Source organism: Chelonia mydas, chromosome 1 (assembly GCF_015237465.2).
Source record: "Chelonia mydas isolate rCheMyd1 chromosome 1, rCheMyd1.pri.v2, whole genome shotgun sequence".
Classification (NCBI taxonomy): Eukaryota; Metazoa; Chordata; order Testudines; family Cheloniidae; genus Chelonia; species Chelonia mydas.
The window spans coordinates 39305074-39330002 of record NC_057849.1 but is presented as its reverse complement, the minus strand read 5'-3'; the positions used below and the strand labels follow the sequence as shown (position 1 = coordinate 39330002).

Below are 24929 nucleotides of genomic sequence, written 5' to 3'. Positions count from 1 at the left end.
CATAAAACGGTTTCTTTATTACCTCAGGTTTCAGAGTAACAGCCGTGTTAGTCTATATTCGCAAAAACAAAAGGAGTACTTGTGGCACCTTAGAGACTAACCAATTTATTTGAGCATAAGCTTTCGTGAGCTACAGCTCACTTCATCGGATGCATACTGTGGAAACTGCAGAAAACATTATATACACAGAGACCATGAAACAATACCTCCTCCCACCCCACTCTTCTGCTCGTAATAGCTTATCTAAAGTGATCACTCTCCTTACAATGTGTATGATAATCAAGTTGGGCCATTTCCAGCACAAATCCAGGTTTTCTCACCCTCCACCCCCCCCCTCCCCCCAACTCACTCTCCTGCTGGCAATAGCTCATCCAAACTGACCACTCTCCTTACAATGTGTATGATAATCAAGGTGGGCCATTTCCAGCATAAATCCAAGTTTAACCAGAACGTCGGGGGGGGTAAGGAAAAAACAAGGGGAAATAGGCTACCTTGCATAATGACTTAGCCACTCCCAGTCTCTATTTAAGCCTAAATTAATAGTATCCAATTTGCAAATGAATTCCAATTCAGCAGTTTCTCGCTGGAGTCTGGATTTGAAGTTTTTTTGTTGTAAGATAGCGACCTTCATGTCTGTAATTGCGTGACCAGAGAGATGGAAGTGTTCTCCGACTGGTTTTATGAATGTTATAATTCTTGACATCTGATTTGTGTCCATTTATTCTTTTACGTAGAGACTGTCCAGTTTGACCAATGTACATGGCAGAGGGGCATTGCTGGCACATGATGGCATATATCACATCGGTGGATGTGCAGGTGAACGAGCCTCTGATAGTGTGGCTGATGTTATTAGGCCCTGTGATGGTGTCCCCTGAATAGATATGTGGGCACAGTTGGCAACGGGCTTTGTTGCAAGGATAGGTTCCTGGGTTAGCGGTTCAGTTGTGTGGTATGTGGTTGTTGGTGAGTATTTGCTTCAGATTGGGGGGCTGTCTGTAGGCAAGGACTGGCCTGTCCCCCAATCATCTTCCTTTCCAAATGCAAACAGATGGACATCGTACCAAAAGGACTGAAGGTAAAAAATCCATTACAATCTACATACCACACAGACTATGCTGACAGCTTGTGCCACACGCTCTCAAAGAAACTGCGGAATCACCTGATCAACATCCTCTACAGCAAACAGGGAAAGATTAAGAATGAGCTCTCAAAAATGGATACTCTCATAAAAAACCAACTTTCCACACAAACTTCCTCGTGGCTGGAATTTACTAAAACTAGACAAGCCATTTATAACGCATACTTTGCTTCTCTACAAAAGAAAAAGGACACTAAACTTTCTAAACTACTACATGCTACAAGGGGCCACAGCAATGGTTCCCTCAACCCACCCAGCAATATTGTTAACCTATCCAACTATACTCTCAGCCCAGCAGAAGCAGCTGTCCTATCTCGGGGCCTTTCCTTCTGCCCCTCCACCCCCACGAACATGATACAGTTCTGTGGTGACCTAGAATCCTATTTTCGACGTCTCCGACTCAAGGAATATTTCCAAAATACCTCTGAACAACATACTAATCCACAGAGGCCTCCCTACCAACATTACAAAAAGAAGGATTCTAGGTGGACTCCTCCTGAAGGTCGAAACAGCAGACTGGACTTCTACATAGAGTGCTTCCGCCGACGTACACGGGCTGAAATTGTGGAAAGGCAGCATCACTTGCCCCATAACCTCCGCCGTGCAGAACACAATGCCATCCACAGCCTCAGAAACAACTCTGACACCATAATCAAAAAGGCTGACAAAGGAGGTGCTGTTGTCATGATGAATAGGTCGGAATATGAACAAGAGGCTGTTCGGCAGCTCTCCAACACCACTTTCTACAAGCCATTACCCTATGATCCCACTGAGAGTTACCAAAAGAAACTACAGCATTTGCTCAAGAAACTTCCTGAAAAAGCACAAGATCAAATCCGCACAGACACACCCCTGGAAACCCGACCTGGGATATTCTGTCTACTACCCAAGATCCATAAACCTGGAAATCCTGGGCGCCCCATCATCTCAGGCATTGGAACCCTGACAGCAGGATTGTCTGGCTATGTAGACTCCCTCCTCAGGCTCTATGCTACCAGCACTCCCAGCTACCTTCGAGACACCACTGACTTCCTGAGGAAACTACAATCAATCGGTGATCTTCCTGATAACACCATCCTGGCCACTATGGATGTAGAAGCCCTCTACACCAACATTCCACACAAAGATTGACTACAAGCTGTCAAGAACACTATCCCCGATAATGTCACGGCTAACCTGGTGGCTGAACTTTGTGACTTTGTCCTTACCCATAACTATTTTACATTTGGGGACAATGTATACCTTCAGATCAGCAGCACTGCTATGGGTACCCGCATGGCCCCACAGTATGCCAACATTTTTATGGCTGATTTAGAACAACGCTTCCTCAGCTCTCATCCCCTAACGCCCCTACTCTACTTGCGCTATATTGATGACATCTTCATCATCTGGACCCATGGAAAAGAAGCCCTTGAGGAATTCCACCATGATTTCAACAATTTCCATCCCACCATCAACCTCAGCCTGGTCCAGTCCACACAAGAGATCCACTTCCTGGACACTACAGTGCTAATAAACAATGGTCACATGAACACCACCCTATACCGGAAACCTACTGATCGCTATTCCTACCTACATGCCTCCAGCTTTCACCCTGACCACACCACACGATCCATCGTCTACAGCCAAGTTCTGCGATACAACCGCATTTGCTCCAACCCCTCAGACAGAGACAAACACCTACAAGATCTCTATCAAGCATTCTTACAACTACAATACCCACCTGCGGAAGTGAAGAAACAGAATGATAGAGCCAGAAGAGTTCCCAGAAGTCACCTACTACAGGACAGGCCTAACAAAGAAAATAACAGAATGCCACTAGCCGTCACCTTCAGCCCCCAACTAAAACCCCTCCAACACATTATTAAGGATCTACAACCTATCCTGAATGATGACCCAACACTCTCACAAATCTTGGGAGACAGGCCAGTCCTTGCCTACAGACAGCCCCCCAACCTGAAGCAAATACTCACCAGCAACCACATACCACACAACAGAACCACTAACCCAGGAACCTATCCTTGCAACAAAGCCCGTTGCCAACTATGCCCACATATCTATTCAGGGGACACCATCACAGGGCCTAATAACATCAGCCACACTATCAGAGGCTCGTTCACCTGCACATCCACCGATGTGATATATGCCATCATGTGCCAGCAATGCCCCTCTGCCATGTACATTGGTCAAACTGGACAGTCTCTACGTAAAAGAATAAATGGACACAAATCAAATGTCAAGAATTATAACATTCATAAAACCAGTCGGAGAACACTTCCATCTCTCTGGTCACGCAATTACAGACATGAAGGTCGCTATCTTACAACAAAAAAACTTCAAATCCAGACTCCAGCGAGAAACTGCTGAATTGGAATTCATTTGCAAATTGGATACTGTTAATTTAGGCTTAAATAGAGACTGGGAGTGGCTAAGTCATTATGCAAGGTAGCCTATTTCCCCTTGTTTTTTCCTACCCTTCTCTCTCTCCCCCCCCCCCGATGTTCTGGTTAAACTTGGATTTATGCTGGAAATGGCCCACCTTGATTATCATGCACATTGTAGGGAGAGTGGTCACTTTGGATAAGCTATTACCAGCAGGAGAGTGAGTTTGTGTGTGTGGTTTTTGGAAAGGGGGGGGGGTGAGAAATCCTGGCTTTGTGCTGGAAATGGCCCAACTTGATTATCATACACATTGTAAGGAGAGTGATCACTTTAGATAAGCTATTACCAGCAGGAGAGTGGGGTGGGAGGAGGGATTGTTTCATGGTCTCTGTGTATATAATGTCTTCTGCAGTTTCCACAGTATGCATCCGATGAAGTGAGCTGTAGCTCACCAAAGCTTATGCTCAAATAAATTGGTTAGTCTCTAAGGTGCCACAAGTACTCCTTTTCTTTTTATTACCTGACTGGTTAGAAGTCCAAACAATACAGTTCCCTTAAAGTGATCCAGCCTCAGGCCTTATTCCAGGTACCCACATCAAATATGATGAAAATTTCTGTAAATCTTATTTCATCATATAAAAGAAAAGGTTCTACTAATCCCAAAGGATCAGACACATTACCTCCCAGATTAATAAATGTTTCAGATCTTACCCAAATACACTCTATAGCCAATTCTTATTAACTAAACTAAAATTTATTAAAAAACAAAAGAGTATTGTTAAAATATCCATCCATCCATTCGTCCACAGACATGAGTTCAATTCATTGAGGTTCAGATTCACAGCAGAGATGGTGTAGTTGGAAAGAGTTCCTTTAGAATTCAGTTCACAGGTCACAGTCCAACATCCAAATCTCATATTCAGGGCGTACCAGCATAACTGGGACCTCAGTCTTGTGACTCAAACGTCCCCTGATGAAGTCTAAGCAGATCTGAGATGACAGAATCAGGACCCAAGGATCTTTTATACAATTTCATGTCTTTTGACAAGTTGGAATTCCTCAGGGAAGAAAAGGTAATTAGGATGACTTTGAAGGAGGTCCATCACTGATACTTAACTATACGAATTAACATAAGGCCATTTGCTTGTTCCTCCACCATTCACAGTACATTTCAAAGAGAGATGAATAGTGAGATAGCCCATGTTTACAATTCATTTACATGATAGGATGTTCTTTTGACTGCTGAATTATCAGAATACAGCAGAGACAGGGACTGTTGATTACATTGTCCACCCTACTCATACATATATAAATACACAAAAACACAAATATTATCTCCCCACATTTCTTGTGTGGATTATTTATTTTGCAGGATATTTAACCCTTTCTAGTCATGCGTCACATGTGCCTTTCATGGTTACTTAAAACAAATGTGATAAAGTACAGTAAAACCTCAAAGATACGAACACCAGAGTTACGGACTGATCGGTCAATCTAACATCATGTGAAACCAGAAGTAACCAATTAGGCAGCAGCAGAGACCCCAAAAAAAAGAAGCAAATACTGTACTGTGCCTGTATTGCTTCTTAAAGGTAGAGACATCTGGGCTTCCTGTCCCCACCCCTACCCCCACATACAGGGCACCCACTTACTGCTAGGAAGTGAAGGTGCTGAGATTCGCAGGCAAAGCTGTGAGCCTCCATTGCAAACCCAAGGCAGCTGGAGCACAAGCAGCACTGGGGTCTGCGCTGCTTCCCTATAAGCTGTGGGTGCTGTTTTCACCCCCTCCCGTGGCCTGGGGGCTCTTTTCACCACCTTACCCTGTCCCGGCAGGTGGATGTGCTGTTTTCGTCACCACCACCTCCCCTCCCAATCCCAGTCAGGATGGGGACAAGCTTGCCCGGTAAAGAAACTGCCTGCAAGGAAGCTGCCTCTGGAAACTGGCCCGGAGTGTGAACTGCTGGAGCCAGAGCTGCATTTTATTCAGAGTTAAGAACCTCCATTCCCGAGGTGTCTGTAACTCTGAGGTTCTATGGTAATATTATTGTGCTTGTCTTTGAGAGTCACTGGTAATCTAGCATATTCTTCAAATTAAATAGCCTTAGCTTTGCCATTGGATACCTAAATGACTAAAGAACTTCTTAATTCCTTACCTGCTTATATAATTTTCATATGTTGTATGATAAATTATATTTTTAATTGCATTGTCAAACAAAGATTTAACTTTAACATTGCAGTTTGTAATTTAAAAAAAATTATACTAGGCCTATTAAAGCTGGGATTCAGGAGAGGAAACAGACGTTTGAAGAATTCCTTGAAGAACAGATACGATTAGAAGACCGGCGCCTGAAGCAAAAAGAGGAGCAAGAGGTTAATTATTATAAATACTACAGTTATTTATATACCTTCCCAAAATGTACTAGAAACTTTACAAACATGTGAGAAGACAGATCCCTGCCCTGAAGAGCTTACAACTTTATATATGCAATATTCAAGTTCTTAAAAACAATTATTCTATTTTTAAGATTCTGACCTTCCTTAAAACTATAGTGGAACAGGTACTGTGTAACTTTACATATTAGTTAGCCTTACTTAGATAAGTCTGTAAATATACAATGGAAGTTTTAATGTTGTCCTTTGATTTTTTTTTTTTTTTTATTTTATTTTATTTAAAGGAAGTAGGAAGGTCAACCTTTCAGAAACTACAGACAAAACGACCCTTTCTGAAACGGGGAGAAGGCTTAATTAGGTTCACTAATGCCAAATCTAAAGTAACTAAGTATAAAGAAAGCAAACTGATGACTCAGCAAACTACTTTGGAGGACAGAAACATTGTTAAAGCGGACAGACCACAAATACAGCGGAAAACTGCACCTTTAAGCAAGGAACAGGTTTCTGAGAATTTTGCTGTGCAGTCTAAAAAATGTAACCGACCTGCTAAAATAACAAATGATTCTGTCTTCCCTGTTCAGAAGGCCATAGTACTCAAGAATCATAATGGAAAAAATATATCGCCACCAACAGCGACACTGCAGACTGAGAAGAATCTTGATGGGCAGTTCAAAGATTCTTTCGGATCAGAAATCAACAGCAAATTTGAAAATAAGGAAAACATAATGGATTTTGCCAGGCCTACTGACAAATTTTCAGATAGAGAAAAGCCTCAGCTGTCCACAGCTTTTTCTCTTTCCAAATGTTCTACAAGTTACCCTGTAAAAGATTCAGAACATTCTTTTGAACTTTCATTCCAAAATAAGTTGGAAAACTGGGAAAAAGAAAAGGAAAAAGAGGACATAGAATTAGATGAATTTTTGTTTCTAGAACAGGCTGCTGATGAAGTATCTTTCTCGAGTAATTCCTCATTTGTACAAAGGTTCTTGGATCGAGATCAGCAAATTTCAAAAGGCCGTAGAATGTCTTCTACCCCTGTCAAAGCAATGCCACAGCAGATGAATGCACTAGATATTATAAATAGAAATAAAAAAGCAGAAATTATCTTACAAGGAAATAAAAATGACAGAGCAGTTACACATACAGTCTTGGATTTGAGGGCATCTATTAGACTAAGGGATCAATTCAATAAAACAGATAGTAAAATATTTCAGACTTCTTCCACTGCGGCATCTCCAACTTTCAGAAGTACTGAATGGAATGTAAATGAAGATAAGGATGATGGAAGCAGTGTCATTACTACAGAGTCTGAGGAGGAACTTGAGACTACCATAAAATGTTCAAATGAGGATGCTAAAAAGTTCATTTTGAGTATCAGAGAAGATAATCCAGCATTCTGTGATTGCACAGGACCTGTCAAAGACCTCAGCAAAGAAAGCAAAAGTAGGGATGTTGATCTTGACTTATCAGACAAAGATTATAGTAGTGATGAATCCAATGTGCTACCAAATCAGAGTAATAGCAAAGTGTCTGAATCTCAAAGAAGTGTTTCATGTACAAATAGGAATAAGGTTGAGTTTGATGATGAAAGAACATGGACTGACCTTGAAGAAAATGAGATTCAGCATGAAGTACCCCAAAATGATACCATTAAAGTACCTCCACAAACTGACTATTACAATAAAAGTGAAATGGCTGCCCCAGATAAAACAATAAAGAGGAAGGTTGCTTCAATAAAGAAGGGAGATGATTTGCCCAAACAGAGTGTGACAGATGGTGATGCAAGTGCACCTCCCACATCAGACCTCATGATGAAACTCTTTCCTTCCCTGAAACCTAAACAGAAGCCAGGCTGTCATGCAAGGCATGAAACCAAATCAAATGTGGGACAAGAAGAACCAGGAGGTAAGAGAATAATATATACACACAGACTTCACTGTAGATTGAGCACTAGGTGTTCTTAAAACATGCAATCAAAATAATGGAGAAGAATGAAAAAATTACTGGTGTTGACTTGCAGTTTCTGTTAATTATCAGTCATGTGAATTTAGTGGGTGCTGTCATAAACTGTTGCTGATTATTGCAACCGTTCAGCACAGAGCAATAGCTAGAGCCATGCAAATCTGTGGATATCCGCGACTCGTTTTTATGGCTTGGATGCGGATACAAATTTTGTATCCATGCAGGGCTCTTGCAATTGCATTAGAAAAAATGTTTAAGTGGCCAGTGACATGATTTCAAAAATTTTTAACGAGATGATCAGATCACTTTATTTGTATATTTTATTAATTGAAATTACTGAAAGGGATTCATACCAAATATCAATATTTAGAGTCTGATTCTCCACTCATTTATACTAGTGCAAATTATGAATAACGTCAGTGAAATCTAAAACTATAGTTGTCAAAATAGTGTAAGTAAGGGGAGAATCAGGCCCTTAGAACTTAGTTCTAGAGTGGGCTGAAATTTGAGATTTCTGGTTTGCAAGAAGTTTTGCTACTTTGAAATTTTGGTTTTGTTCCAAATCAGAATAGAACCAAATTTATCAAAATTTCTTGTGAACTGGAAATCCTGAATTTTTGGGGGAACACCAACACTTGGTATTTCTGAAACAAAATATGCTCCCTGGGTCTGGAAGCTGCTGACTGAAATTTGACACTCTTTTCATTTTCACGACTGCTAATAACCTCAGTAGTCAGTCAGCTCTGGGACTTCCAGGGTCTGCATCTCCCAGGGCTGGCCACTTGGGAATCAGGCTGCACAGAGAGTCTGCTGGTCTGAGAGTCTGGAATCGTTGGGGTCTCTGGCCCAGGGATGTCCATCCAGATGATGGGGTTGTCTGGGAGCCATGGATCCTGGAAGCCCTAAGCCCAGGGTTTCCAGGCTCCCAGTTCTTTGAGCTTCCTGGCTCCACAACAGGGATGCTGGAAGCCCTGGTGTGACAGGGCTGCTCTTAAGCTGTGGACCGTGGGAACCTGGGTTCCATCAGAACCCTACTAGTGACTTGACAAAAGTTCGTTGAATCTGACCTGGTTTCACGAGACATTTTGGGTTCAACAAACTTGTGTTGTCTGACAAAACTGCGATTTGTAAAAAAACATTTTCAACCAGCTCTACTTAATTCATAATTAAGGCTACGTTTTAGTCTTGGGTATTTTTAGTAAAAGTCACAGACAGGTCAGGTAAACAAAAATTCACGGCCTGTGACCTGACCTTGACTTTTCCTAAAAATACCTGTGACTAACACTTGGTGAGGGCTGCCCAGGGGGGCCGCAGGTGCTGGGGAAGGATGGCCTGGGTGCTGGGGAGGGGGACAGGTGGCGGTGCATGGCTCGGGACCCCCGTTGGCAGGGGGACCCCTGCTGATGCTGGGGAGGGGGGCGGGCAGTGGCGTGCATCCCAGGACCCCTGCTGGGGATGGGCCGCTGGGGGTTGGCGGGGCCGGTAGGCTCCCTACCCTGCTCTGCGCCTCCCCTCCTCCCCCCATCCCCCCAGTAGCAGCAGCAGAATTTGGGTGATGGGAGGGGACAGAGTGGGATGAGGCAGGCCCTGGGCGGCGCTTACCTGGGGGTTCCCTGGAAGCGGCAAAATCCTCCTTGCTCAGCTGCTAGGTCGAGGCGTGGCCAGGCAGCTCTGTGTGCTGCCTTCGCCTGCAGGCACTGCCCCCACAGCCCCCATTGGCCGCTTCCTAACAATCTTCAGAGCACAATTCTTCTTCCTACTAGAGAGTCAATCTTTGGGATTGTAGCTACATTTCCTTTGTTAGTTTTTCATCATCCTTTACAGCAACCTAATTTTAATAATTGTTAGATTTGCTGGTGACTAGGATTTTTTTTTAAGTACACAAGCTGATTGTTCTAATGCAAAATATGTGAGGGAAGGTTGTTTATTATTGTCGGTTTTGGTTTTGGTTTTTTTTGCAGACCTGGACTTTGTTAATGGTTTAGTGGTTGTAAAATGCACTGCAGCCTCTGTGTTAAGAGTTCAGATCCTGGGATGTTAGGTTTCCTAGGCTATTGGGGCTGGGAGGATGGACTCAGCACTACATCTGTGTATGTAGATGATTTAGAAACAACTGTGTTACGTTGTCAAATGTAATGCTTAATGCTTGGCTGAAAAGTCTTAGAAGTGAGAGACTTTTCCCCCCCATTGTTGTCAATCTGTATCCGCATCTGCCTTCTCTTAATTACTGGAATAAATTCAGCAGTTCTAATAAACCATTACTGGAAAAATACTTAGCAAAATTGATCAAGATAGGTACTAAAATACAAAAAGCACATTGCTGATCATTTAATATCTGGCAAAATAATTTTATACCATAAATGGGGTATAGATTCAACTTTGTCTTGTTATCCAGAATATACTTGCTTGCTTTTTTCAATTAAAGCCTCTAGTGTTATGGTTGAGAAGAAAATTTTAAAAAATGTCAGTGTGTAATCAATGTAGAGAGAACTGCCGCATTAATTTCAGGAATGGGTTTATTCAGATGTGCACTGACAAAGATTTAAACATCAATATTAACTGTTCCTTTCCTCATGTAAGAAAGGAGATGGAGGATCATAGATCTCCACAAGAAACTTTGAGCACCATTTCACTTTCGTGCCCCAAGTAGAAAGTGGTTGGGAGATACCTTTTTTTTTTTTTTTTTTTTTTTTAAAACTTCCAATCAAGAAGAGCCTAACAGAGCCCATGGGTGTTTTCGACCTTTACTTCAGCTTAAGCTTGTTGATCCAGGCTGCGAGTCTTGCTGCTGTGAGCTTTGTAGATGTAAAGGTCGAAAACACCCATGGGCTCTGTTAGGCTCTTCTTGATTGGAAGTTTAAAAAAAGAAAAGAAAAGAAAAAGAGACCTAGATCATGCCCAAGTCTGTCAATCCGGGCTGGGGGCTTTCTGCTTTTTGCTGGGTAGATATACCTACTGAGGTTGAGCCAGGCTCACCGAAATGAGAGTATGAACAATCATACTTTGAACATCTGCATAATAAACTTTGAAGTTGGTCTTATTTTGCTGACCTGCATGGGCAGAGTTTATTTTGTGGGCACAGCTTTGAAGAGCCTGACCACCTCCCCTCCGCCTCCTGTATGAACCCTGATCGTAACTTCAATGAGAATTACTCTATTTTGAAGACTGATTCAGATTTAAATTTGTAGTCCTTGCATACCCTGTTGTGCCTGTGCAACAAATACATTCAAAACCTGAGATGGTTGAACAAGAAGCACAGATTGCTTTGACAAGGACTGACTTATTTATCACCTACTGTATTATTTGGAGACTAGTTATTCATGCCTCAGAGTAAGATCAACTGATGAAATCACTTATATCTGACAATTTAGCGTATACTTCAACACTCTGTATGAATGTCTCTTAACTTGGGTATGCCTGTTCCTTGATAGGAGACATTGTTCGATCCCGGGTACTAAGAGAGAAGCTTGTTGAATTGGAAACAGAAATTGAAAGATTCAGAGCTGAAAATGCATCTCTAACAAAACTCCGTGAAGAACGAGAGAGCTCCTTAGAAAATCTCAGGTAGTTTTTCAATGGGAGTATTTCAGTTTTATTTTATTTGCTTAGTAAATACATTTCCTTAACTGTTTAGTTAGAGCTATTTTATAAATAGGCAAATGAGCAAATCTGCAGGTAAGCACACTAGTATTGGATAGTAGTAAATATTACAGAGATCTATTTCAGGGGTGGCCAAACTTACTGGTCCTCTGATGATCTTCAGAAGTCTGAGTGCTGGTGCACCCGCTTCCACCCGGCGGCAGGGTGGTGAGGTTCTGGGCTTCAGCCCCACGGATGGTGCCTGCCAGTGCTTGGGGCTTCAGGAGGAGTGGGGCCTAAGTCCTGAACCCTGGCAGGTGCCTCCTGCGGGGCTAAAGCCCCTAGACTCCCTTCCCACTGGGCAGAGGCCCTGAGCTCCGCCTGCCCCCAGTCTGGTAGGTTGAGAATGGAGGGACTCTGCAAGCCGCACTTTAACTGTAAAAGAGTTGGCTATGGCTGGTGAACCACAGTTTGGCCACCTGTGATATATTTAGTATACAGGTAAGTAATTGGCATCTCTTAGAATATAATAGTGTAGATAGGTTAAAAAAAAGTTTGACACTATAGGTAGTTTAAATGTACAACATGCAATAAATAAACTATATAATTAATCACTCAAGTTGCTACTCTAGAAAATGGATCAAAACATGATTTAAAAAAGCTATACCCAACTTGTTCAGTATGAAAGCTCATATGGTTGGGAGATGTTTTTTTCCATATGCTTTATAGATTGTTTTAAATGACTCAATCTTTTTTTAAAAAAAAAATAGAATAAGATCAGTTTTCCAGAGCTTGATGCTTTTACCTGGTGTCTTGCTAAAGTGTGACTTTGATGCTGTATTTTTGATCAGATGTTTGTTCCTGGAAAAACCTTCCTGGGCACACGTAGGCTGGAAATGGGGTAGAGTTAGGGATGGAGGAAGGAGAGGGAATGCCTTATGTTAGACGATAGCAATCCCTTTTGCCAATTAAGGAATGTTATTTGCAGTCTCTGAAAAGAGGTCCTGTCCAGTTGTCAGTCAAAGCAACAGTAAATATGGAGCGGATTCTTGTTAGTGGGAACTGCAAAGAGATGATTCTTAAGACTTCAGCAGTGGCAGTGAGGAGACCCTTCTGACTAAATATATAGTGTGTGTAATTTATTTACATTGGAAAGTCTTTCTGGGAACAGGAGATACTACTATTTTCAATTACCGAGGAGTAAAATTCTAAATCTTAATTTTCTCCTTTAAAAAACAACACAAAAAAAATATAAATACTCCAAACTTGAAGTTGTTCTATTCCAGAACAATAAGCTACCTTGTGTAATTTCAGGAGAGAAATAGCAGACTTTGAACAGCAGAAAACAAAAGAATTGGCTCGGATAGAAGAAGTTAAAAAAGAAGAAATGAGAAAACTGCAAAAAGACCGTAAAGTTTTTGAAAAATATTCCACAGCAGCTAGAGCGATGCCAGATAAAAAGGAGCGTGATGAAATTCAGGTAAGAAAAATATAAAGATTGTTCTGATCTTCACAGTGAAACTTCAGCTTTTAACAGTTCTGCAATTTGGAATTCGTAGATCCTGTTAATTTGAAGGAGTTTGATAGGAAAGAAAATATATATATAAAACTAGACCAAGATGACTGGCATCCATCAGTATTCCCACACTGAAAATCACAGGCTTCACATAAGTATTGTTTTGCTTTAAAATACAAAGCAAAACAAAAACAGTACTAAAGAACTGTTGTCTTTCTGTCAGACTCCCATACCAAAAAAGGTGCAGAATGGCACTAACAAAGAACATGACATCAGACCAATAAACTAAATCAAGTTACAAAATATTACTGTAATAAGTATGTTGCAAACAAATTCATTCGCTGTAGTGAATTGAATGCAAAATTGAACCTGTATCAAGCATCGTTCTGTCCATAATTGTTGCGTGCCAAGCACAGTTTTATCTCATAATAGATGTTGATTATAATGTGTCTGATGCATAAACATGTCTTCTCATTTCCATCATGTTTAATCCTATTGCTTAGAACAAGATAAGACTTGTTAGTCACTACTAGGGTGTATAGCACATTCGTGTTGCTAAAAATGTCTGAATAATGCAGTTTATTGTAATCTTGGTATCTTTCCCTTTATCTTTTAGAATTTTGGATTTCTTTTTTAATATCTTGCTAAAGTTAGTGATTGAATTATCCATTATTATTTGGTTAACTTAATCTAAAGTGATCAAAATAAAAGGTGACAGTTGTTTAATTCAAATTACTTAATTCCTGATTTCCTGTGAGCTTGTTTGGGGAGGGAAAGAGGAATAGAAAATTTGTTCTTGTTTTTCAGACTGCCCTAAAAATCCTTTTATTTGCTATTAAGCTTGTAACTATACATGATTGTGCTTCCTGGCCCATCATGCCCAATGGACTTTTTCTATGCATATTTATATATAATATTCATTTATTAATTTTTTGGCTTGAAATGTGAAACCAAATATAATCTACATGGCACCATGACTCTTGTCAAACCATCTAGTTAGACATCTCTGTATAATAATGATACCTAGTTATTATGTAGCATTTTTCATCAGAAGATCTCAAAGTGCTTTACAAAGGTGATATCATTATCCTTATTTTACAGATGGGGAAACTTAGCTTGCTTTTTCTTAATTTAAAAAAAAAAAAAAGACAAGAATACAATCTTGAACACTATGAAGAAAAAGTCCTTTTCCTTCCCTAGGACCTAGGGTGAGATTCTGTGTTACACTGTGCACAGAACTTACAGCCCAGGGAGAAGGTGAGGTAAATTGTCTTTTAAGCCTCCTTTGCACCCTCCCTATCTTGGGCTGCTCTGGAGGCTGGAGAGACCACCCATATAACTAGGCAGTCCTGGGGGAGGAACCCGTCTAAAATATTGCAGGCTGCCCAGAACCTCTGTAGTGCTGTGTGCTGCAGCCCCATCCTCAGTATGCCCCTGAGGCCAGGTTTGTGAAGGACTCCTCTGAAGCACTCCAGTTCCTGTACCAGGGTAATCCCCTGTTCTGGCAAGGGAAGGCTTTTATGGCTCCTTTATACTGCTCTGGACCTTTTATCTAGTGTAAAGGGGCCTGAGTAGGGATGAAGCTCGCTGCCTGATTGGGAGAGAGATCAGGTAAGTTATTAATACAAAGTAGCTCCTGATTTTAGGAAAGAAGGTCATGCCTGACTAATCTAATCGCCTTCTATGATGAGATTACTGGTTCTGTGGATGAAGGGAAAGCAGTGGATGTATTGTTTCTTGACTTTAGCAAAGCTTTTGACACGGTCTCCCACAGTATTCTTGTCAGCAAGTTAAAGAAGTATGGGCTGGATGAATGCACTATAAGGTGGGTAGAAAGTTGGCTAGATTGTCGGGCTCAACGGGTAGTGATCAATGGCTCCATGTCTAGTTGGCAGCTGGTGTCAAGTGGAGTGCCCCAGGGGTCGGTCCTGGGGCCGGTTTTGTTCAATATCTTCATAAATGATCTGGAGGATGGTGTGGATTGCACTCTCAGCAAATTTGCGGATGATACTAAACTAGGAGGAGTGGTAGATACGCTGGAGGGCAGGGATAGGATACAGAGGGACCTAGACAAATTGGAGGATTGGGCCAAAAGAAATCTGATGAGGTTCAACAAGGACAAGTGCAGGGTCCTGCACTTAAGACGGAAGAACCCAATGCACTGCTACAGACTAGGGACCGAATGGCTAGGCAGCAGTTCTGCGGAAAAGGACCTAGGGGTGACAGTGGACGAGAAGCTGGATATGAGTCAGCAGTGTTCCCTTGTTGCCAAGAAGGCCAGTGGCATTTTGGGATGTATAAGTAGGGGCACAGCGAGCAGATCGAGGGACGTGATCATCTCCCTCTATTCGGCATTGGTGAGGCCTCATCTGAAGTACCATGTCCAGTTTTGGGCCCCACACTACAAGAAGGATGTGGATAAATTGGAGAGAGTCCAGCGAAGGGCAACAAAAATGATTAGGGGTCTGGAACACATGACTTATGAGGAGAGGCTGAGGGAACTGGGATTGTTTAGTCTGCAGAAGAGAAGAATGAGGGGGGATTTGATAGCTGCTTTCAACTACCTGAGAGGTGGTTCCAGAGAGGATGGTTCTAGACTATTCTCAGTGGTAGAAGAGGACAGGACAAGGAGTAATGGTCTCAAGTTGCAGTGGGGGAGGTTTAAGTTGGATATTAGGAAAAACTTTTTCACTAGGAGGGTGGTGAAACACTGGAATGCGTTACCTAGGGAGGTGGTAGAATCTCCTTCCTTAGAAGTTTTTAGGGTCAGGCTTGACAAAGCCCTGGCTGGGATGATTTAATTGGGGATTGGTCCTGCTTTGAGCAGGGGGTTGGACTAGATGACCTCCTGAGGTCCCTTCCAACCCTGATATTCTATGATTCTGTGATTCTCTATGAAAACACACTTCCTGCCCTTCCCACACAGAAGATTTCACTAGTTTTGGGTCACTGTCTTCTGTGCTGTCACTGCTAATAAAAGATTACTATTTTCTCTAGTCTATGTTTTAATACAGCAGAAAATGACTGGCTTGTATCCTCCTACAAACAATTGATAAATATTTTTCTAAGGCTTTAAAACAGCAGCTTGCAGATTTGCAGGAAGACTTAAAGCGAAGAGAAGCAAAATGGTCGTCTACTCATGGTCGCCTTAGAAACCAGATAGAAACCTTAACAAAGGAGAACACAGAGTTAAGAGAAGAGATCAAAATCATGGAAAGATTTCGTCTAGAAGTTTGGAAGAAAGCAGAAGCTGCTGAAAGTAACAGGAAGGCTGAAAGTTCTGGAATGAATTTGAAGAAAGCAGAATCTATAGTAAGTTGTTTGTTTTGAGGTATTTTAAACTGATTTTTGCTGATGCATAGTGAGTTTTGGCTCATTGATATTTTCAGTTGGTACTCAGAAGAGACCAGTTGGATGTTTCATTTAATTTAATGGGGGTGTATTGGTGCTTGTAAGACAGTACACTGCTGTTGATTTCTACTGCCCCTATAAACCTGGATTTTCACTGTGTGCAGGTACCATGCTCTCCAGGATCTTGCTCTCTCAAACTGAATTATTTTGGAGTTCGATAGGGAAATCAGTTGCAATTGACTTTGGTGCCTGTGCACTCTAAAGATTATCCATTGAAACCAGCCAGTCTTCACTGAAAGATTTCACAGTTAGACTACAAAAACTTAAACTAATGTAAGGAGTATACTTATCCCTGGTTAACTGCACCAAGGTAAAATTCTGGGATTGTGCATAGTGAGGAAGTAGAGGAAAGAGGAGCTCAGTCTTTTTATTCCCTTCACAATATACTTTAAAAGTGTATAATTAACAGTCATTGCTATAAAAATTGTGGACAAGTGGTCTGTGTTGATGAGCGCTATGAATAAACCATTCTTGAACTAAATAAAATCTTTATTATGTATTTTCAGAGTCCATCAACTAGAATTCAAAAAAAAAAGTTTCTGTCTCCAGTTCCTCAAATAGAAAAGAGTAGCAAGATGAATGGCAAAGGTTATTCACCAGTAAAAGGTATAAATATTTATTCAATAGGAGAATCATATTAACTCTTTAAAAGAAAACTGCCAGTTTTAATGTTTGTTTGCAGCAACTGATAATTGGTAATATCTTTATTTCCCTCAGGCAATGCATGTATTAAATAGTCCAAAAATATAATGCATGTGAAAGTTTAAAAATCAGACTTAATGCTCTGATAAATAATAAATATCGTCTTGGATAAGACTGTGGAGAAAGTTGTGGACACAGCTCTGTCAGTATGTAGGTGTGTCCCTGATTTCCTTCCCACTCTGGGTACAGAACTGGGTATGGCCCAGAGACTGCATTGGCCAATGATCTCCTGGCAATGGATGAAGATAAGGTATCTGTGCTAGTAGTATTAGATTGATAAACTGCCTTGGATACTGTTTTGATCACCAGGTAGTGTTCGCGTGCTTACAGACTCTAGTGGGAGAGCACAGGATTGCTCTTCAGTGGTGTGATTATTTTCTCTCTGAGAAATCACAAAAGAGGTAGTTGGAGGCAATTTCTGAAGACCTCTAAAGTGGTGGATGTTGCAGGGTGCCATTCTGTCACCTCCTCCTGTTCAACATATATATGGGGCCATTAGGCGGGTTAGTAAGAAAGCATAAAGTATGTTTTCAGTATGCTGATGACACCAAAAAGTGTATCTGTCATTTTCAACTTGGATGATGTGACTCAGACAGCTTCTAACTAAGATTGGGCCATGAATGACTGTGAGTTGGCTGCTCAATCCAGATCAGAATGAAGTAAAAGTCGAGGTGATGGGGAAGCAGCTGGAGATAATTGGTCCCTTGGATTTGAGGGAATCTATCCACCATTAGTTACTAAGATTTGCATTTTAGGAGTGATTTTTTTTTTTCAGATCCCAGCTGCTGTTTGACTCTCTAATTACAGCAGTAGTCCAGGTTTTTTTTTGTTTTTACATCTGCGTCTGGCTAGGAGGTTGCAATCTTTCAGATGTGAACCTTGCTGCTGTTTGCAATTATCTCAATGAAAGCACTCTATATGGGGTTACATCTTTAAAATCATTCAAGGAATGAAGCTGGTACAGAATGGTGTGGCTCGCTTACTGAGTGAGGCATTTTGTTGGGAGCATCTGATGCTAGGATCTTCACTGGGTGTTCGTTGGTCTTTGGGTATAGTTTAAGTCTTGGCTTATGACCTATAAAGCCTTATCTATCTTGAGACTGGTGTACCTGAGAGATCACCTTTCTTTTGGTCCCAGGTTGCCACAGCTACAGTCTGCAGCAGTGCCTAAACTGGACATCCCTCACTATAAAAGAGTGGGTAGCTGGAAGGACATTTCTGTTCTCTGTGAGGGTTTCGAGATGCTGGAAATTGTTCCCTTCACTTGTTCCAAACCTTCCATGAATGCTGCAAGGACACACCATTATAGGGTTATTTTGGAAAAGGACAAGGATGAGCTGCTTATAAATCAAAAGGGGTAGAAAGTCTCTCTGTAGGTGGTGTTTTGCTGGCTGAGTTCCTATTGGAATGATTATTTCAGTGCTGTTATTTCATCATATAATTAATAAATGAGTTAGGCACCTAGAGCTTTGAAAAGGTGCCTTTTTTATCATTTGAAATCTATAAATAAAATATAGTATAGATAGCACATTTATTATGACTTTCATAACTTAAATTGAAAAGGAGTACTTGTGGCACCTTAGAGACTAACAAAAATTTATTTGAGCATAAGCTTTCGTGAGCTACAGCTCACTTCATCAGATGCATGCAGTGGAAAATACAGTGGGGGGATTTATATACATAGAGAACATGAAACAATGGGTGTTACCATACACACTGTAATGAGAGTGATCACTTAAGGTGAGCTATTACCAGCAGGAGAGCAGCGAGGGGGGGGAACCTTTTGTAGTGATAATCAAGGTGGGCCATTTCCAGCAGTTGACAAGAACGTCCGAGGAACGGTGGGGGTGGGGATAAACATGGGGAAATAGTTTTACTTTGTGTAATGACACATCCACTCCCAGTCTCTATTCAAGCCTAAGTTAATTGTATCCAGTTTGCAAATTAATTCCAATTCAGCAGTCTGTCCCTGGAGTCTGTTTTTGAAGTTTTTTTTGTTGAAGAATTGCAACTTTTAGGTCTGTAATTGAGTGACCAAAGAGATTGAAGTGTTCTCCAACTGGTTTTTGAATGTTATAATTCTTGACATCTGATTTTGTGTCCATTTATTCTTTTACGTAGAGACTGTCCAGTTTGGCCAGTGTACATGGCAGAGGGGCATTGCTGGCACATGATGGCATATATCGCATTGGTGGATGTGCAGGTGAACGAGCCTCTGATAGTGTGGCTGATGTGATTAGGCCCTATGATGGTGTCCCCTGAATAGATATGTGGGCACAGTTGGCAACGGGCTTTGTTGCAAGGATAGGTTCCTGGGTTAGTGGTTCTGTTGTGTCGTGTGTGGTTGCTGGTGAGTATTTGCTTCAGGTTGGGGGGCTGTCTGTAAGCAAGGACTGCTGGAAATGGCCCACCTTGATTATCACTACAAAAGGTTTTTTCCCCCCAACTCTCCTGCTAGTATTAGCTCACCTTAGGTGATCACTCTTGTTACAGTCTGTATAGTAACACCCATTGTTTCATGTTCTCTATGTATATAAATCTCCCCACTGTATTTTCCACTGAATGGACCCGATGAAGTGAGCTGTAGCTTATGCTCAAATAAGCATAAAAATAAATTTGTTAGTCTCTAAGGTGCCACAAGTACTCCTCCTTTTCTTTTTGCGAATACAGACTAACACGGCTGCTACTCTGACACGTAACTTAAATTGTAGCTCTTTGCTACTATAGCAAGCAATAATATATCTGAGGTAACACACTTAACTGGATATTAATTCTTCTTGAGTAGCTGAAGATACTGCTTTCAAGTTAATACTGCACATGAGGTATGCAGATATCCAGTATAGTTTATCATTCTGATCATTATATTTGCTTATAACACCCAAACTGCTTCTTGGCTGCTGAGATGATGTAAAATTAACAGTTTTTATAATTTGAACAGGAAAGCCTTCTAGAAGACCTAAATCAGCACCTGTTAGTGATGAGAGTAACTTTGACAAGACAGTGATGACACTAGAAGATTCCTCTAGGACTTTTATGATAGTAAGTCCTATACCAGAATGTTGTCTATTTTGACTCGATTCCAAATAATAGAATAGTTATCTGCATTACATAAATGTGAAGCCTGAAAAGTGATTTGTGAAACTGCCATAAGAACACTAGACAAGATTTAGTAATGACTACAATATTAAACTACACTTTGGTAATGCAGAATACTTGTACAGAAAATTACACTTGCATCTAGTATTTGGAACCATATTTTTTTTGGTTACAGCAGGGGGAGATGTTTGGTGATGTTCAATTGTAGCTAAGCAAAATATCTTACCAAATTTACCAAATTTTAATAAATGTTTGTAGAAAAAACTGGATGTTTATCTCTTTTCTGAAGAAAGAACAGTGAATTTTGTAAGAATGCAGGTAGTTGAGACATAATACATCTTTATCAATTATTGTATGTAGCATTTGCTAGAAGTATATGCAACTTGAATAATGATTCCGTGCCTTGGAATCTGTTACTGATTATTTAAGTTAAGCACCAGTTTGGAATTTGTTATAATGAGATCCACTTTAACAATCTGGGCAAAAGCTGATTGCCAAAACCTAACAAGTCTTGTGTGTGGATTTGTCATTATCCAATAAGCTATATCAGACCTTTTCTCTAGGTGCTTTGGGTTGATGATTCTCTTGGTCCCTCCTTGCTTTCATGAGCTGCCTTCTCACTTCCCAAAAAATCCCTCAAATTTGGCTGCATAAAAAAAGATACCAGATGTGATAGAAAAGTTAGATTACCTTTATGTTCCAGAAAAATCCCACAAAAATGGAGCTTGATTTAATTCCAGGTTGCAATCCAGACTAGTGAGGGGCTGTCTCGCCACCTGCCTTGCAACTTGGGGTGTCTCACAATGCTTTGCTTCTGTAAGCTCCCAACCTGGGCCCCTAACAAACAGCATGCAAGTCACACCCTAAGTGGCTATGTAGAGCTGCAGCCTGCCAGCTCACTCCAGCTTCTATAAGCCTTGGTTACCACTTGCAAGGTGATCCCAACACACTTCCAGTCCCAGATTTCCCCCCAAAACATGTTCTGCCCTCTCCAGCTTTCTCACATTTGTTGCCCCTCTAAGGGGATCCATATCCAACAATTTGTTACTTTAAATGGAGCTACCCACACAATTCAGTTCAGAGACAACACTGGACTAGTTTTGATCAAAGAATAAAACAAGTTTATTTAATTACAAAGAGAGGTTTTACGTGAAAGGCATTAAAGTAGAAATGGTTACAAGAGAAATAGAGATCAAATGCTTCCTAGTACTAAAACATAACACTCCAGACTTGGTTCAAGGTGAAATCAAGGGAGAGATAACTTAGAGGTTTTTTGCCCCTCACTTTATAGCTCATCCCCCTTTGAAATACATTTTCCTTAAGGCTACCCTTAAATGAAGTTCATTCCCGCTGTGAGGCTGGAGTCTTGAGGTGAACCAGGTTTCATGCTGCTGTTTGCTAAGATGCAGATGTTTGTTCAAGCCCCCCTTCTTTGTCAAAGAATGGCCACTTTGTAGATTTACACCTGGCAAGAGGCTTGTCCTTTGTCTTTGAGAAACAGGTTTATCCCCTCCCCAGACTTGTCTGATAAACTTCAGTCATGATTTCAATTTGTTCCGAATTTTATATGTAATATTGTATGTATTTCATTGTGATATTGACAGTGAGTTATTAGTTTTCAAATGATACCTCACAGGACATAATTTGTACAATGATTATTACAGTAGTGTGGAGGGTATTAATACAGGGTTGTACTCTGTCACAGTTGCTTACTAGAGAAATCTTTTCATTTCAGGACATGTCCCCTACTGAAACGTGTGTGCCATTAGAGTCCCCTTTTCTTGTGTCTACAGGTAGTAAAGAAATACAGGGAGAAGTTAACTATCCTGATGGAAAGGTAGGATCAGATTTCCTTTACGAGGCTACAGAGAATAGATCTGGGCAATTAATTCACTCTTTCAGGGGAACTCATCTTTGTCAGGGCTGCGGTGCCTCTCTTGTTCAATTTATATATGGGGCTGTTGGGTGGGTATCCCTTTCATTTGTGAGGCATTTAGAGTCTAAGATAAATGTTAAAATCTAAATACCTAAATCACTTTCATAAAAATTGTGTGTTGTAAAGTGTTCCATATATACACATAGGATGGTTTCTTACTTGAGTCCAATTGGAAATGACCAAACCAGCAAAAAAGGGAAAATGAGGGTCTCATTTGTTTCTTGTACACACTCCCCCCACCCCAATCAGTCTTTGTCTTATACTTAGTTTAAGTTCTTTGGGTCAGGGACTGTCTTTTTTTATTCTGTTTGTACAGCACCTAACCTAATAGTCAATGTACATGACTGAGGCTCCCTAGTGCTATGATATTAAAAATAATATTTCCAACCTCTATTTTAAATAAATAAGTCCTTGGGCCAGATGCCCAATTTAACAAGAATTTATACAATTAAGGGAAAAGAAACTACTTTCTTTGCTTATTGGAGAAAATTATTGGAGAACTGGTTTGACAAAATGTGAGAAACTGTTTCAGGAATGTGGATGACAAATCCATAAATGGTTATTCCTGTGTGTTGCTTTCTGGTTCCACAACAGCGTCTCTGGCTGCATTTTATTACTACTGTTGTGTCAAACCAGACAATGGAAAGTTATGGAAATTCAAGGTTGGATGAGAAGTGCAAACAAACTTTGGTTCTCAAAGAGCTCAGTCTTAAAGTCTGGGCAAAAGCCAGACAAATATTCGTCTAATGCTGATTTGCCTGTCAATAGCTCAAACTCTGTCAAACTGCTAAAATGACCAAAGAATTTAATTTTAACTGAAATTATTGTTGGAAACGTTATACCAGTTTTATTGCTGAACATCCGCCTTTATGTAATTTACCTTTTAGGTTGAAAAGGTTTTAAAAAATGGCTGTCATCTTATATTTTTCCCTAATGGAACACGGAAAGAAATGAGTTCGGATGGAAAGACCATAACTGTAACATTCTTTAATGGGGATGTGAAACAAGTTATGCCTGATCAAAGAGTGGTATGTATCCAAATTATCTTCCCAACAGTTTATATGGCCAGATTTTCTTAGACACTTATGATCTATTCTTCTCTACAGATTTACTATTATGCAGATGCCCAGACAACTCATACTACATACCCTGATGGGTTAGAAGTCTTACATTTCTCAAATGGACAAATAGGTAAAAACTATGAACCTTTTATCTGTATAGTTTAATTTTCATATAAAAACTTTCTATAGTTATTTTGAAACAAAATATGCACATTGTTACAGAGAAGCATTACCCTGATGGAAGGAAAGAAATTACATTTCCTGACCAAACTATTAAGAATTTATTTATGGATGGGGGAGAGGAAAGCATTTTTCCAGATGGCACTATTGTTCGTGTGCAGAGGTAAATTTTTACTTTTAATATACCCTACAGGTTCCCACACAGTGGGGGGGAGGGGGAAGAGTTCTTGGCACACTGAAGTTCATCCACCCTTCCTTGAGTACTCATTTTCTGTGTACAGTGCTTGTCTTCAAGTTAAGATGGATATATTGTATGAAAGGATGAAAAATGAATATTTGTATAACTGTGTGGTAATCCACTAGTAATAGAAAAGACTTCATTTAAAACCTCATTGAGTTCTTGAGAAGCTTACACTTGAAAAAGTTTGATACATCATGTCTGATATATAGAAGAAATGTAGCAGTTTATACTGAATAATGTATTTACACAAAGTACATGTTGTAATCTGCTTTTAAGAGACAGAGTCCAAGCATTCATTTATTTAATTGCATGTACTAATATAGGCCCTGAAACAGGAAAGCACTTTAGCACATGCTTAAATACTTTTCCTGAATCAGGGACAAATTTGTTTGGGCCTTCCAATGCTTCAAATAGGATGGTAAGCTATATTTCATACCTTGATTTAACTAAATCAAGAATAAACTTTCCAAAGATGCATGTTTCTAATGATTCCCATACTTTTACACTTCAGTGATCTCTACCTCTCCTTCCTTGCTTTAACTATTAAGACAGCCTCTCTGAACTTTTTTTTTTTAAAAATTGCCTTCAGAATGCAGCTTTAGTATTGTTTAAAATTAACTGCAACACTAGTGATCAGCTGAGATGATATTTATCAACTTTATTGTGATTTTAATGAGTTTGTTTTTTGACAACTATAAAGTTCTAGAAAAATAGTGCATGCTCTTTGAGAATCTTTACAAATTTCTACATTCAATTAAATTCCTGCCTACTAACTGTTAGTATGGTGTTGGAATTTCAGTTTAAGGCTGGCCCTGTCAGTCTATATACAGTGCCTTTTGTGTATTTTATAGTTAATTGTATACACTCATTTAATACAGAGATGGAAGCAAAACTATAGAATTTAACAATGGCCAGAGAGAGCTGCATACGCCACAGTTCAAGAGACGTGAATATCCAGATGGCACTGTCAAGACTGTGTATGCGAATGGACACCAGGAAACAAAATATGTCTGTGGGAGAGTAAGAGTTAAGGACAAGGATGGTAATGTTATAATGGACACTAAGTTATAACATATGACTTATGAAACTCTTGTAAGCACCTATCACACTTAGCAAAAGTGTATATTTGTTTAAAAAAAAAAAAATTTACCCAATGTACATATTGTACATAATTTTGTTTGATTGTCTAAAATAAATTTATTTTTAAAATAAACAATGAAATTAAGGAGATGTCTCTGACTTGGTCTCTTAAAAGGGCTTACTTTGAGAAATTTCTGTTTGCTTTCATATGTGAGTTAAGCAGCTACTTCCTAAATTCCCTTTCAAAGTAGCAT

The 24929-nt window shown here is 40.2% G+C and overlaps 1 protein-coding gene across 10 annotated transcripts in view; it reads left to right on the top strand.

The window, feature by feature from the left end:
• The window catches only part of CENPJ (centromere protein J), a 34497-nt gene extending 9771 nt beyond the window's left edge, over nucleotides 1-24726 (top strand). For 5 of the 10 annotated variants that reach the window (XM_043530166.1, XM_007059129.4, XM_027821583.3 and 2 more), the window contains 12 exons: nucleotides 5785-5890; nucleotides 6196-7816; nucleotides 11305-11437; nucleotides 12767-12932; nucleotides 16038-16280; nucleotides 16886-16985; nucleotides 20020-20120; nucleotides 21913-22014; nucleotides 23001-23141; nucleotides 23220-23304; nucleotides 23397-23517; nucleotides 24474-24726. In XM_043530166.1, coding sequence (XP_043386101.1) covers nucleotides 5785-5890; nucleotides 6196-7816; nucleotides 11305-11437; nucleotides 12767-12932; nucleotides 16038-16280; nucleotides 16886-16985; nucleotides 20020-20120; nucleotides 21913-22014; nucleotides 23001-23141; nucleotides 23220-23304; nucleotides 23397-23517; nucleotides 24474-24666 — 3112 coding nt within the window. In that variant the 3' untranslated portion in view covers nucleotides 24667-24726. The other 5 variants (XM_037890546.1, XM_037890556.2, XM_037890570.2 and 2 more) reach the window with 5 other exon arrangements.
• The last annotated feature ends 203 nt before the right edge of the window (nucleotides 24727-24929 follow it).